Below are 14,085 nucleotides of genomic sequence, written 5' to 3'. Positions count from 1 at the left end.
AAACGAATAGAGGCTTGGGTTACTAAGAGGACCTCCATTCTTGTCAGTAGAGACTAAGAAGAGGATAAAGAGATTGAAATGTGTGTGTGTGTGTGTGTGTGTGTGTACACATGTGTGTGAAGAAAACTCCCCAGAGCCTGTAAGAGATGTCGATTTATGAATTTCAAGCCTCCCAAAGAGCACCAAATAGGTTAAACTCAATGGGAGTCACCCCAGACATATGATAGTAAAGTCCAAGATAAAAGAAAAAGGCTGTTAGAGAAAATTAGCACATTGCACACAATAGAATATGCTCAAAATGACTTCAGACTTGTCATAGAAATCAGGAAGACTAAAGAAGACAGCTACTGAGTAGGATGAATAGTCCAGATCCGTCAGGAAAACTGCAAAACCTGTAGCAATCTAGAGATCACAATGGTTGACTGGGAAAAGAGGAGGCAGCATAGAACTGGCCGGACAGCTACTGTTGGCAGCAGGTGGAAGTGGAGTGGCCAAGACTAAAATCAGGAGGGAAACTCAAACTCTGCCCCGGGGTGATGCCCAGAGTGGGGTGTCTGTCTGCACCAGAGTGAGGCTTGGAGTGGGGGAGATGTAAAGCCACACTCATATAAAGACACATTCAAAACACTTCTCAACTCCTCCACTGATCTGAAAAAGAAAATGATCATTGCTCATTATTGAGAACTGTAGCATGATTTGGAGAAGCTAAGTGACCTCCTTCTCAAACCTTAAGGGCAGGGCAAGATTGTGAGACTACAGCAATCGGCCTTTAAAAATTAGGTAAGGGAGCAGGAGAATGGGTCCAGAAAGCTGTCACAGACCTGTGGTGTAAAATATAGAAATTCAGAGTAAAATATAACAAGGAGAGAACAAAGGTAATAATTAAATGAACCATAGAGAGTATTTTCTTCGAAGGAAGAAAAGCATGTTAAAGGTGCTCTGTTCTGGACTGAATTAATGACAAAAAAAGGAAAAGAAAAACATATGAGTGTTCCTAGTTAATATTTCTAAGCTCCAAACTTAAAGAAGACATATTATGTGTAGACAAAGAGTGTGTTTCCTATAATAGGCTGGCGCTGTGCTTTATAATACCAGACTCAGAAGACAAAAACACCGTGTACTCACAGGCCACTGGCAGAAACAAACAAACAGAAAAACTATCCATCTCTGTGAAGACAGAGAAAGTTGTATGGGCTTGCAAGAAATCAGAAATCGCTGTGCCCTCTATCCATCCAAGAACTATAAAGAATAAACTAAGACATACTCAAAGGGAAGAGAAGAATTTTCAACACAAGGAAAAGGACTAAAAGCTCAACCAGGGAATGAACAGCTCTTATCCATACAATCCCCTAAAAGGCTTAAGGTAGACTGTGAACATGTATGCTCTGGATACTCGCACATCAACTTTGCACAAGCTAAAATCCTGTGAGACAAGGGATCCTCAACTAAAGAAATGCTTCCATGAGATTGGCCAGGCTGTAAGCAAGCCTGTGGGGCATTTTATTATTAGTGATTGGTGGGGAAGGGCTCAGCCCAATGTACAAGGTGCTATCCATAAGCTAGTGGTCCTGAGAAAGCAGGCTTAGCAAGCCACTGGGAGCAAGCCAGTAGGTGGCACTTCTTCATGGCTGCTGCATCAGCTCCTGCCTCTGGGTTCCTGCCCTGTTTGATTTTCTGTCCTGACTTCCTTCAGTGATGAACCTTAGTATAAAAGTGTAAGCCAAATGAACACTTTCCTCCCCATCTTCAGTGGCAGCATTGAACTCTATCTGAGACAATGTAAGGGCTATCGATGTTGGGAACAGCAAGGGCTACCAAGTTATCCCAGGAAGACCTAGAAGTCAGACTGGAGAGTAGGAAGGAAGAAAGCAATGCATTGCTTTGTGGGGTCCTGACTCATGGAGTGGGTAAGTATGGAGGAAACCAGAAGGACCCCAGGTCTCCTCAGTTCTCACCATCAACTCAGGAGGTGCACAAAGGGATGAGATCTTTGGAAAGGATGTGTGTCAGTCACATGAGCAATGGAGCTTAAGGCACAGAACGAGGAAGCAAGATACTTGAACTATAAATCAGGAAATAAGTTATTCACCTGTGATTGAAAGCCCATGCATATTTGTTACGTGATGTCATACATTTCCCTGGAGCGATTCTTCCTCACCAACCCCTTGTTTATGAGATCTGAAGCTTCGCATTAGAGTCAAGATGACAACATGTTCTTTTTGTCCAGAACTAGAGATTCCTTTTACTGATGGGCTGTCGGCATAGTTTATAGACCACACTGACTAAGATACCTCTCCTTCAAATACTTGACAATAAAAAAATCACCATCTTTGCATGGCCCATAGCTTCTGGCTATTCAGCTCTTATTTCAAATGCCAGCAAATGGAGAGGCTTCTCCTAAGTGCCTTGTAGAGTGTAGATGGTCAGACATACTTGACCAGACTGTTCTATCTGGGATTGGGGGGTGGGCTTGTTTTGTTATGTGTTTTTTATTGTTTATTTTGCTTTCTTGTAATTTTACTTTTTTATTTTATGTATATGAGGATTGACCCGTGTGTGTATATCATGTGCATGCCAAGTGCCTATGGAGGCCAGGAGAGTCAGATCCCCAAAGCTGGAGTTACTCATGGCTGGAAGCTTCCGGGTACTGAGAACTGAACCCTGGACCTCTGGAAGAACAAGTACCTTAACTGCTGAGCCATCTTTCCAGCCCCTTGGTGCTTGTTGTCTGATGTGTCGGTTTTCTTTCTTTTTTCTTCCTTTTGTTCTTAGACAAGATCTCATTCTGCAATTCAATCTGCCCAGAAACTCACTGTGTCCTCACGGCTAGCCTCAGACTTGTGAAAATTCTCCTGCTTCAGACTCCTGTGTAAATCTCAAAATGTGTGTGACACTACTTGACTAATTGGTTGTCTCCTGCCTCTTGGGATGAAACTCTATGAGCACTTGGCCCTTTTGTTGCCAACAGCCTGGAATGAAGCCTTGACACTGTTAAAACATTTGTTAAGTGGTGCCACCCTGTGCGTCTCCAAGGTGCCCCTGCTTCCATGATATACTGTGCAGCTATACCCGTGATCATCACAGTCCGGATCCGGGCAGAGATGAGCTCTTCTAACACGGGCTTTGTCTCTTCCTTCAATCGATTCTCCAAGATCAGTAATCCCAGAAATATCAGGTCTGACTCCACCTTCTCCCTGATTAAACAGAAAAACAGGTGAGGCTTTGTTTTATTTTACTTTACAGTATTGAAAGCAAAAAGGCATACCTCCCCATGGCACTGCCCCACCCCCACCCCAGTGTCAGCACTGCCCCCCAGCCACAGACAACCCCGACAGGGAAGATGAGGGAGAGGAACTGCAGTAGTTAGCCTGACTGAACCAAGAACAAGTACTTGTAGGACTAAAGTTTGGCTTTGGCCTCTGCAAGGGCTCAGCTGACATTCATCCCCTCATCTGTCGATCACAGAGGGAAGACAAAGTTGTGACAATTAAGTGAGAAACAAGAAAAATAAAACAAAATACCAGTTTCTCCAGAAACTACAGTTATTATACAGGTATCATTTTAACCCCATGAGGTATGGTACAGATAAATAAGTCCTTTACGAAAGCCAATCTGGACTCCCCCTTCTTTCTCATTTGGAAGCTCTGTTCTTCTGCATAAAGGGCTCCTGCGCTCCACAAAGGGCACTGCAAGAATATCCTACAGGACCAAGTATGGGGAACGCACTGGGGATAGAGATTTGACCATTCCTAAAGTTCTAGACACAGATTTAGACACAGATGCAGAAACAAGATCCCAGCACCGCCTAATTCCTGCAGAAATGCAGATGAAAGCAGCACCCACTCAAGCCTTCTTGCTGAGCATGTGTGGTGTGCCTGCTGGGGCCCAGCATTGGTGGAGATGCACCAAGAACGTTCTGAGTCCCTCCACTAGGTGGCAGGAAGTGGAGAGTTTCAGCGCCGCGCCTCAGAGCAGGTCTGGGAGGATGACTTTCTCACTAACTCTATTTAGATTCCCTTCCTACGTTTCTAAGCCATGCATCAGCTTCTCACCTTGGCTCCAGATGAACCACTCACCATGGATATGCTTTGCACTAGTCATGTCTAGACGTTTGCTCCAGACTGTTGGAGATTTACTTATTTTGTGGTAAACATTGGTTTCCATGATCTGCCACAGAACCCCTGCCTATGTCCTGAGTCCCACCTCACGCTGCCATCCTCTAAGGCGTCTCCAACAGGGGAACAACTGCTCTCTCCACAGCTTATTTCTACCCTGACTAACTGGTTCTTTCTTAATTATCCCTGCCTTTCGGTATTGGCTTATTGATTAGCCTCTAATCCCTGAAGGAAGCCCAGCTGACTCAAGATTCTGCTCACTCGTGCCCAAGAGATGCCCACGTGTAGGAAGCTCTCAGCAGGCATCACCCACTCGGCATGCTTGGATGCCTGCTTCCTATCATGTTTGGCCATACCATGAAGAGGAAGCCATTTGCTCTTTCTGGCTTCTCACTAGAACTAGATAGACAGTGTGTTAGGCTCATCCGTTTATATTAAGCACCTACTAGGTGAGGAGAAGAAGAAGAAACTTTGTAGAGGCTGCAGGAACTCCAACTCCAATATTTCACATTTAAAGAGGAGGAAAACATTAGACATGACCACATTGTTCATACACAAAGCTGGGAGACACAAAACCCAGAGGTCTGTGGAGTCAAAGGATGGACAAACTTTAGTTAGCCTTATTAGAGTCTTTCCGAAGGATATGTTTGAACCTCCCTTCAAGGATAACTTAACTGATGCCTGATTAGAGTTCTACAGTCTTTCTGTGGCCTCATACTTGGGCCACAGGGCTTAGATATTTTCAGAGATTATATGACATGAGCCAATAATAAATTACATTAGGCCAAGAAAATGGCTGAAAGTTCAAACACCCGGTGCCATCTCAGAACACCCATGGCTAGCTCCTCTGGCTTGCGGCCAGCATGGAGCTTGGTGACTGATATGATCGGGACACCACAGTTCCAATCTCACACACTGTGTGACCCAGAGTAAACTGATCTCCCTGTGTGGTGCTCTCAACATTTCTATCTCCAAATTCCCTTCTCTCTTCCTCTCAAGCATGTTAAATCTGAGCCAAGAAGTGGAAAGGAATAGTCCACCGAAGGGTCTCGGGCCCTGCAGTGTGGAGTTATATGCTGTTTTCCTGTTTCTTGAACTCGCATTTTACCTCTGTAGTGTCTACGTTAATAAAGACTAGTGGGTGTAGTGCAGACGGAGGTCAGCCCTGAGACAACCTTTCTTTCCTAAAATTTGTATGACCTTTAAAGGAATATGTATAAAGCAGGGCAAAACCTTCAATATGAATTTTTACATCAACTCTAGAAGTACTGTCAGTAAACACACTCAGAGTCGTGTGTAAGCACAAACACACTGGGCGGGGGAGTTAAAGGGAGAGGGAGGGAGGGAGAGAGAATGTCCTGTCTTGGTCGGCATCATTATCAGCACCATGCCCACCTGGCCTCAAGTATGTCTAGTTCAAATTGTGACATCTATTCTCCAGGTCCACTTCCAATTCTGATTTCAGTACCCTGACCTGAGCTGATCAGATCTCAATATTCAGAGCCTAGATAGCCAAAGGATCGGGCAATTAGTTTAGCTATGAGTCCCACATGGTGGTGATATGGCTTGAAGTGGGAGTGCTAAATACAGAACGGAAGACAAGCTCCTATTTGTCAATTCCTGTTCAGGCCTTACTAGATTTTGCAAGATTAGAATTAAGATGCCGACGCCTTTAACAAAGGCAAGCACTCTCCTGCAGACCACAGATCTCACCATTCCTAAGTGTGCAACGTCCTCCACAGGGAAGAGCTTGTTACATCTACGATTCCCAGATTGGGGAATTTACAGTTTGTAAATGCACACACTTCACAGTGGGTAATAACCAAAAACAACTCTGTAAACAGCATCAGCACCATGCCCAGGTCTGCACTACCTTCCCTGACCCAAAGCATCTCTACTTCAGATCGTGACACCTATTCTCACGGTCCACTTCCAATTCTGACTTCAGTGACCTAGAACTAAGTTGACCAGATCTTAACACTCAGAGCTGAAATAGCCAAACTTCAGGAGGTCTCACTAAGCTGACTAATACTCCACCCCCAAAATATGACACTCAGTGACAATCTCACACCATTCTCCCTCTGGGCCTCTTTTATCCCAAACCCAGTTTCAGAGACTTGGTCAGGTCAGTCCTTCTCAGCAGGAGAAGTGACTCTACATGATATTTTAAGGGAGGATGGGTCCTTGAAAGTGTGCAGGGTTGTCTGCAATGACAAATGCAGAGTCGTCGCTCACCCCTCACACTCTTTACACTCTTTGAATATTTGACTGAATATTCGTGGACTTCGTAAGTCACCAGCGTTTGTGTTGTTTATATTGCATCACTATTCTATTGTTAATGTATGTACTAGCTCTCTACCGCTGATATTGTTTCATCAAGCAACTATAAAAAATGGTACTAGTATAGTTCTCCCACCAAAGCTTTCCATAGAAACACGGAGTTTCTTTGCTGCTCCTCAGTTTTGCAGGAATAGTACAAGTAGACAAACTGAGTGGAAGTTGTACTGTTTCCTTTTTAAATTTTACCAGGAGTTGTTAATGACATCACTGAGCTGCCTTTCATGCAGGACTATGTGAGGCATTGAGGCTGCATTCTGTAGTGCGCATTAGCAGGAAGCCACTGTGGTCTCATGGTGTCTACTCTCAGGTTTAAGCAAGTGTTCAGTGTGTGAGTGGGGAGGGATAGTATGTATATGTGTGTGAAAAGGAGACCGTGTGTGTGTGTGTGTGTGTGTGTGTGTGTGTGTGTGTGTGTGTATCACTGTTCTAGAGTTCTCCACAAAGGCTAGACTAGCTGGCTAGTCAGCCTAGGGACCTGCCTGTGTGTGCCTCTCCATCAGTGTGATCACAGCATAGGCCAACAAGCCTCATACTTATAGTGATTTCTGGGACTGAACTCAGGTCCTGTATTTGCAAGACAAGAACTTTTTCAACTGAGCAACCTCTCCATCCCCTAACACATTCCCTTTGTTTTACTGGTCTCAGCTAAAACTTTATTAATCTACTATTTTTATAACAAACTGTTCCCTTCTTCCTTTTAACTCCCATGTAGGGGGTATTTTTACAGATAATACGTGCAGATAATAGAAGGTATAAATTCTAAGATGCTAAGGAGAGAGGCTAGACTATAGTACAACTAAAGACTTCTGCGTTGGGTGACTCTGAGGATGAGTGTGCAGGACTCTCCAAGTTTAAAACACGAAGAAACAAAGTGAGACTTGGTTCACCTACAAACACATAAATAATGAGACCAACAAAAGCTAACACAAAATGAAAACAATAACCTAAAAGTGTCATTTAAGGCAAAATTCCCAGGATAGCCCCCATATGGCAGAGAAACAACCACAACCACGACAACGAAAGTGTAACTGTCCCGGCTGGAACACACTTCAACTAAGAACCCTTACTTTAGTTTACACACATCAAAGATGCTGCGCGTGACCTCTTAGAAACTTTTCCTGTTTCTCTGTAACCATTGCCTGGATTTCAAGAGCACAGTTGGCATTTGTTGTTTCTTTAGCTGTGTGTTTCTTATCAAGAAGGTTTTGCTTCTAAGCAAAGATGAAGTTTTATTATTTCTAACCAGTTTATATTATCAGGATCAGGGTCCCAGTTTCAAGCTCCAAAACACTGGTTATTTTCACTGTTTTCCCGAAACCCTAAGGTCGCCCGATGTTTTGCATTGTTGTCCAGCTTTTTCCTCACACATCCTGACAGTGTTCACGTCAGCTTTGTGGTTTGAGCCGTGCAGCATGACTGTATCCCGAGTCTCCATATTCAGAGATGCCTGTGCCCAAAACCTGAGTATAACATGCTGCTGGCCCCACCCAGAACCTTTGACTTCCATCCCAGTCAGATGCATCTGCCTTTTCCAAACCATCTTCTTCAGGAAAACCCTCCCCTTTTACCTCATCAACGTAGTTGTGGGGCAGCTCGTTTCCAGCTTCTTGTAGGCCAACGCTATGACCCGGAAACCCTGTGTCGTGTAAATCTGAAGTTCACTAATAAAAGTGGTTGGTACTGTTTGAAAAACAAAAAACAACAACATAGTATTACTATGCAATGTTTCCTTATCCAGCATGGGTAGATTCTTCACAGTAATACAACGATTACACAAGAAAACACTTTTACCAAGTTACATAAAGTGCAGGGAGGGGGTTGTTCATGCCAGCTGTGCACAGACATGGGGAGGGGTCTAAGACAGCTGGAGGAGGCCCAAGATGTGAGGGACAAAGCGTAGGGAATATTTAATAAGGGGCTCAGATCATGAGGAACTTATCTGCTATCTCAGAGGAATCTGTACTCTGGTGGGAGCTGTGGAAAGCATTCAGATGAAAAATGCAGAAAATGAGAGTACAGTCACAAGTAGGAATGGGGTGGGGTTGGGGGGGTCATTATCCAAGATGGAAAACTGGGAAATGCAGAAAGGGAAATTTTTAAACTTGATTTTGGTATTGAGTTTGGAATACCCATGAAACAATCCGTAAGTGATGTCCAGTCGGCAGCGAGATCGAAAGTGTTATGGGGACAACTTTGGCTGGCAACAAAAAGTGTGTCTGGCACATTTGTATCCCACACCAACCTGTGTCAGGTCTGCAAAAGCTGGCCACTCTCTCCGGGGCACCTTTCATGAACGCCAGGCGGCCACCTCCCATCTCCTGGACAATGACTGTCATCCTCTGCAGTGCTGATGAGAACGGGAACTGATGGAGGATCGCGAGTCCTTCCGCCGAGACCTGGTCGAAGGACCGGAAATGGAGAGGCACATACTGGCAGAGCACGAGTGGGAATTAACTCTCCCCCACACACACACACCTCAGTGCTTGTTTCACAGTTCAAGACCCATCCATGAGCCTTCCAACCCTGTTGTGAGAGCAGAGTTTAGCTGGTTTGGATGCTGGGGAAGATCAGCATGCGAGGCTTACCTGGCTCTCTGTGTCTGGTGGCATCACTACCGTGGTGTGCGCCAGCATTTCCTTGATGTGGAAATCAGCCCCAGAAACGGTCATTTCCTGTTCCACATAGGAGACAGTTTCACTGTATGGGGTTTGTTTATTCACACACTGATACTAAGTTTGCACCTCCCTCCTGCAAAGACCCCCTCAACCACCTCAGTATATTGAAGGCCTCCTTCCCTACTGCTAGGCTGGTGAATCCGGATGCTTCTACAGAAAGCAACGGGCAGCCTGCACCGCACCGAGGGGTAGAGCTTGAAGGACACGCGCTCGTGAATTATTCATGCAATTTATCTGGCTTTCGCTGTTGGAATTGCCACATAAAGGTTCCTTCTCTGTTTCTGAAGAGCTTAACTTGCAAATGTTGGGTATGAATCTCCAGGCTTGTTTTGTGTGGAAAAGGCAACTCACAGCCTTTCTTTTCCCCCAGAGTCACTGTTGATCCTGCTGTTCGCTATCTGTCTAGAGCGGACGAAGCAGGGTGTATTTTTGCAATATGCATGATTACTGTCTAGGAGCCACGGTAAGAATGACTATGAATTATAGGCAAGGAAGCCTTCTACCTAAAGATATTGAAGTTTTTTGTAACCGTCTAATTGGGTGGCTGATGAAAAACAATCTCAGGAAGGAAACCGTAACCTCTACCTAGAGGCACAGAAGCAATAGTCCAGAGTGGACCAGAGACTGCAAAGCAGCCATATCCGTTAGAGGAGGGCGGACCACCAGAGACATCTCTTCAGAGGTGCTGGGACAGTTCCCAGGACCTGTGCTGCACACATCCACAGGGAGAAATGTTAGCTGCAATGACGAAGCTCAAACCATGTTGCCCCCTCCTCCCTGCTTTGCCCACAGCCACGGTAACCCCAGAGATAGAGTTCTAGAAGGCTGTTTCTGAATATGATTCCTTCTGAGAACAGATTAGCATTTTTTTTAAGTATGGCGATCAGTGCACTGGTTTGATCCCCTCATCCATAGCCATGAAAGGCACGGTTCCAACACGCAGTGAAGACCTCGTGAGGTTGAACATCAGGGCGGAGCTGAAATCAGGACAGAACAAGCCATGTTCTTAAACCGCAGGAGCATCTGCTCTTGGAACTAGTTTACAATCTCCAGGAAATCTCTGGAATGAATTCTACTCTCAGTCTTGAAAATTAGAGGAACAGTCAATAATGTCGCAGTCACTCTCCTATTCGTCCCAAGCTCTGTGAAATTTGCCATGTTTCCTAACCCCAGTATACTGGGATATATATGCTTTGCAATTCTTTTTTATAATTTATTTATTTTTATTTTATTTTGTTTATTTTATGCACATTGCTGATTTTGTCTGCACATTTGTCTGTGTGAGGTTGTCAGATCTTGGAGTTACAGACAGTTATAAGCTGTCATGTGGTTGCTGGAAATTGAACCAGGTCCTCTGGAAGAGCAGTCAGTGCTCTTAACCATTGAGCCATCTCTCCAGTCCTGCCTTCCTTTCTTTCCTTTTATTTTTAAATGAGAAGTAACAACTGCATATATTTACAGGATACACTGCGATGTGTTCTATGATCTATGCATATATTATAAAAAGGTGCAATTATGATAATTAACATACCACCACCTCATCAAGTTAACTCTAGAAAATTCCAAAACCAGCTCACAGAATGGCAGAATTAGAAAATAATTATAGAATCACAACTGTATTGGTAACTATTAGATTTACAATAGGTGCCAAATGCTTTGGCACTTACAAGTATGCTGGGAATTTTTATGGCACCATCTTGTTTATTCCCCCAGCAAACCTACAATATACAAGCTGTTCTGATCAGAAAACCAGGCTTAGATTATCTTGCCCTTCATACCATATTGGAAACCCCATGTTTGTTAAGTATTAAAGGGCTATGATACCTCTTGTGTTGTGCTGGCATTAAAGAAACCTCTTGCATTTGCTGAAGGTCGGAGACTTACCCATTTAGTGGCTTCAAACATTTTCAGGTCCAGAGGGTCTCCCTGGATGGTCCCATCAAGAAGGATCAGAGAATGGCAGCTGGCCATGGCTGCACACAGTGGGCCCTGAGGCAGAGCTTTGCCTGAGGCAAAGCTGTGGACTGCCTGAAATCTGAGAGAGAAAAAGAGAAAAAGATTCAGTCCTGTCTTCTGTGCCAAAAACAGTGCTTCTTGGAGGTATTTGATTTAATGTGCATTGCTGCATTTCCCCTGGTCTCCACAGGACAACAGTCTGTTAGCTAGCCTTCCTTCTCATTCAGGGATATTATTAGAAAGGCTCAGAGGCTGTCCCTTGCTCCCTTTCCTACTTTGCGTTAATTCTTCCCAGACTTATTTAATCCACACGGTGGGAATAACTAGAAGAACCACCCTTTACTCTGAGTTCTGCTTTACCCTGTTGACTAGGTTGCCTCTCTTCCAGTCATGGGCAAACTCCAGGTATATTAGATGCACAGCGTCTTCAGTTAGCCTTACAGGGCTGGGTGTATTTTCGGTATCTGTCTCCCAACATGTAAGGTGATTGGTCCACAGTAGACATTTGGTAAAATTATTTGTAAATAACTGAATGAGTTAATTCTTAGAAAGTTCACAAGTTATTCTTGGAAAGGACCCTGTGCATCAACCTCTTCAACCCTGACATCTTGGGTCCATATTACCACTACTTTCTTCGTTCTTTCCTTCAGGAAGTGACTACCTAAAAATCAATAGAAATAGAACTCCAATATTTTACAAGAGTTTCTTTAACTAATTGAAAGTAAGTCATTGAGTTCATCTTTGGCCCCACTAGAAGACGGTCCTCTTCAGCAATGTTGGGAGCTCCTCACCAAATGTGTTGGGTTGGAGAAAAAGCTGTCACTTCAGAGAATATTTGAATGACAGTAGTTTCTTCCTAGGAAGGGGTCAGAGACAATCAGAATCTACTTGCCCTCCCTCCTCTCATGTTAGCATCTTTCAGATGTTAAACTAGCTCGGTATTCCGGGCAAAGCCCCCAGGTTACTATCCTCCTCAATAGCTAAAGTTATAAGACTGTACCATTACACATGGCCTAAAATATCCTTTATGGGTATGTATGTCATCTGCATAATGTAAGAGGAACTACAATCACAAATCAGACTTGATGTATTTGAGAAGAAATCACAAAGGACATGAAGTTGGGTGGGCAGAGAAGGGCATGTAGGTCAGGGAGAAGTCGAGGAGTGAGATCATGTGACGAAAATGCACTGTATGAGATCCTCAAAGAATGAATTCAAATATTTAGTTAAAAAAAGAACTACAATGAACCTTGTATGCATGACATACTTTGTGACTTCCTGTCAAGGAAATGCCTTCACTTTCAAACAGTATTGTGTACCACACGTCCAGTTCTGACCACGGTGGAGGTAACACTGGGGGAGGTCAGCAGACGTGGAAGCAAACTCAGATGTAGCCATAGGCAGGCCAGGTTTGCAAATCTCTAAGCCAATACCACAAGCCACCCCTACCCTTCACCTCCCCGCACCCTGCCTTCCTACCACCCCACGCCTAACCTGGACCTGCAACACAAAGGACTCTTTGCTTGATGAGCAGACTTTGGCAGGCAGAAAATAAGATTCCCAGAATCAGAGTACTAAGAAAAAAGAGTACACCAGTACTGTTCTGTAAGCATCCCTCTTCCTGAAAAGCAGAATACAGAGTCAGTGCTACCGTTTTCTACTATGTCACCTTCATGATGAAGAGTGTTCTTGTACTGTCTACATTCATTACTAACTGGCTATAGCAATGTCTGGAAAATAGGGTTAAAGCAAAGTTCATTTTGGGGAGTGTGGGCAAACTTCCCACATTCTAAGAGGAAAAAATATACTGATCATACTTCAGTAATCTTTTCTTAGCAAAGCAAATGTCCAGTGTCTCCCCAGTAATAGCTTAAAGGGTAAACATGAGGCTCTGGGAAGAGGCTAGTCACAGACATCACAGTGTGGTTAGTTCAGAGTACTCACCCATTCTGATCACAGGGTACAACTCCCCAAGGATCCAAGCCTCCCTTCGTTAAGGTGCCTGTCTGAACAGAATTAAGTCTTTGGATTACATGGAAGATCTACTCAAGAACTAGTGAAGGAAAATACAGTACACTTTAATAGAGAAATATGCATCACAAAGATAATGTGTGTGTGTGTGTGTGTGTGTGTGTGTGTGTGTGTGTGTGTGTGTGTATAAAGCATCACAGCATTGCTTCTTTTTAAGGAGGACCACAATAAAATGGACATCAGGTTCTAAGAAAGACTTTTTAATGAATTCAAACATAGTAGCCCTAAATTGCTCATTAACCTCTGTGACCTCTGTTAAAAAGAGCAGAGCATCTCCTTTCAACCCAGAGAATTGCGTTGCATATTTGATAACAGGTAGAAGAAAGAGGCCTTGGAAAGATAGTTAGAACAACAAAATGAGCGGATCCTTATTTTTACAGTAGAAGCCATAAAAATGTCATCAAAACTGAGTAATGGAGTCAAAATTTTACCTACAAAGCACTTTGTAGAAGATTAAAGTAATAGCCTACCATCTGATTTCTGATTTTTTTATTTCTTCTTTCTGGCATAAAAAAAAAACGCACGTGATAATTTTCTCAATGTAGTATAACAACAAGAAACTCAGGCTAAGTTGAAATACCATCTGTGTGAGTGAGAAAGAAAATCACATAAGCCCTCCAACACTGAAACTCTTATCTACAACATGATCATAATCACACAGACCTGTCTTGAATAATAAACAAAATAGTAGAAAGCAATTTGCTTAATATCAAGCCCACAGTAAGAACTAACAATAATATTGCTCACTGTTTTGTTCAGGCTTATGTTACAATTACCTCTTCTGTTCCTGTTTCTGTGTTTGAATTCACAGAGTGACATCATAAGGAAACTGTACTTCCTTGTGACATTGCTCTGGTCATGGTGCCAGAAGCATGGCCTTGGTCAAGTGACTATCTGACTCTCTACTAGTCATAAAATAGTTTCCGTGCTATCAATGTTTCCAGCCTTCCACAAACTGTTTAATGGCT

General features: G+C 43.6%; 1 protein-coding gene across 2 annotated transcripts in view; it reads right to left on the bottom strand.

The window, feature by feature from the left end:
- ATP13A4 (ATPase 13A4) overlaps positions 1 to 14,085 on the bottom strand; it is a gene marked incomplete at both ends in the record, with an annotated part of 130,412 nt that overhangs the window by 25,842 nt on the left and 90,485 nt on the right. For both annotated transcript variants that reach the window (XM_080918701.1, XM_080918702.1), the window contains 6 exons: positions 3,070 to 3,194; positions 8,024 to 8,135; positions 8,698 to 8,851; positions 9,041 to 9,127; positions 11,015 to 11,165; positions 13,031 to 13,092. In XM_080918701.1, the coding sequence (XP_080774827.1) occupies positions 3,070 to 3,194; positions 8,024 to 8,135; positions 8,698 to 8,851; positions 9,041 to 9,127; positions 11,015 to 11,165; positions 13,031 to 13,092 (691 nt within the window). The remainder of the gene's footprint in view (positions 1 to 3,069; positions 3,195 to 8,023; positions 8,136 to 8,697; positions 8,852 to 9,040; positions 9,128 to 11,014; positions 11,166 to 13,030; positions 13,093 to 14,085) is intronic.

Source organism: Micromys minutus, assembly GCF_963924665.1.
Source record: "Micromys minutus genome assembly, chromosome: 7".
NCBI classification, from domain to species: domain Eukaryota; kingdom Metazoa; phylum Chordata; class Mammalia; order Rodentia; family Muridae; genus Micromys; species Micromys minutus.
This window is presented reverse-complemented; position numbering and strand designations above follow the sequence as displayed.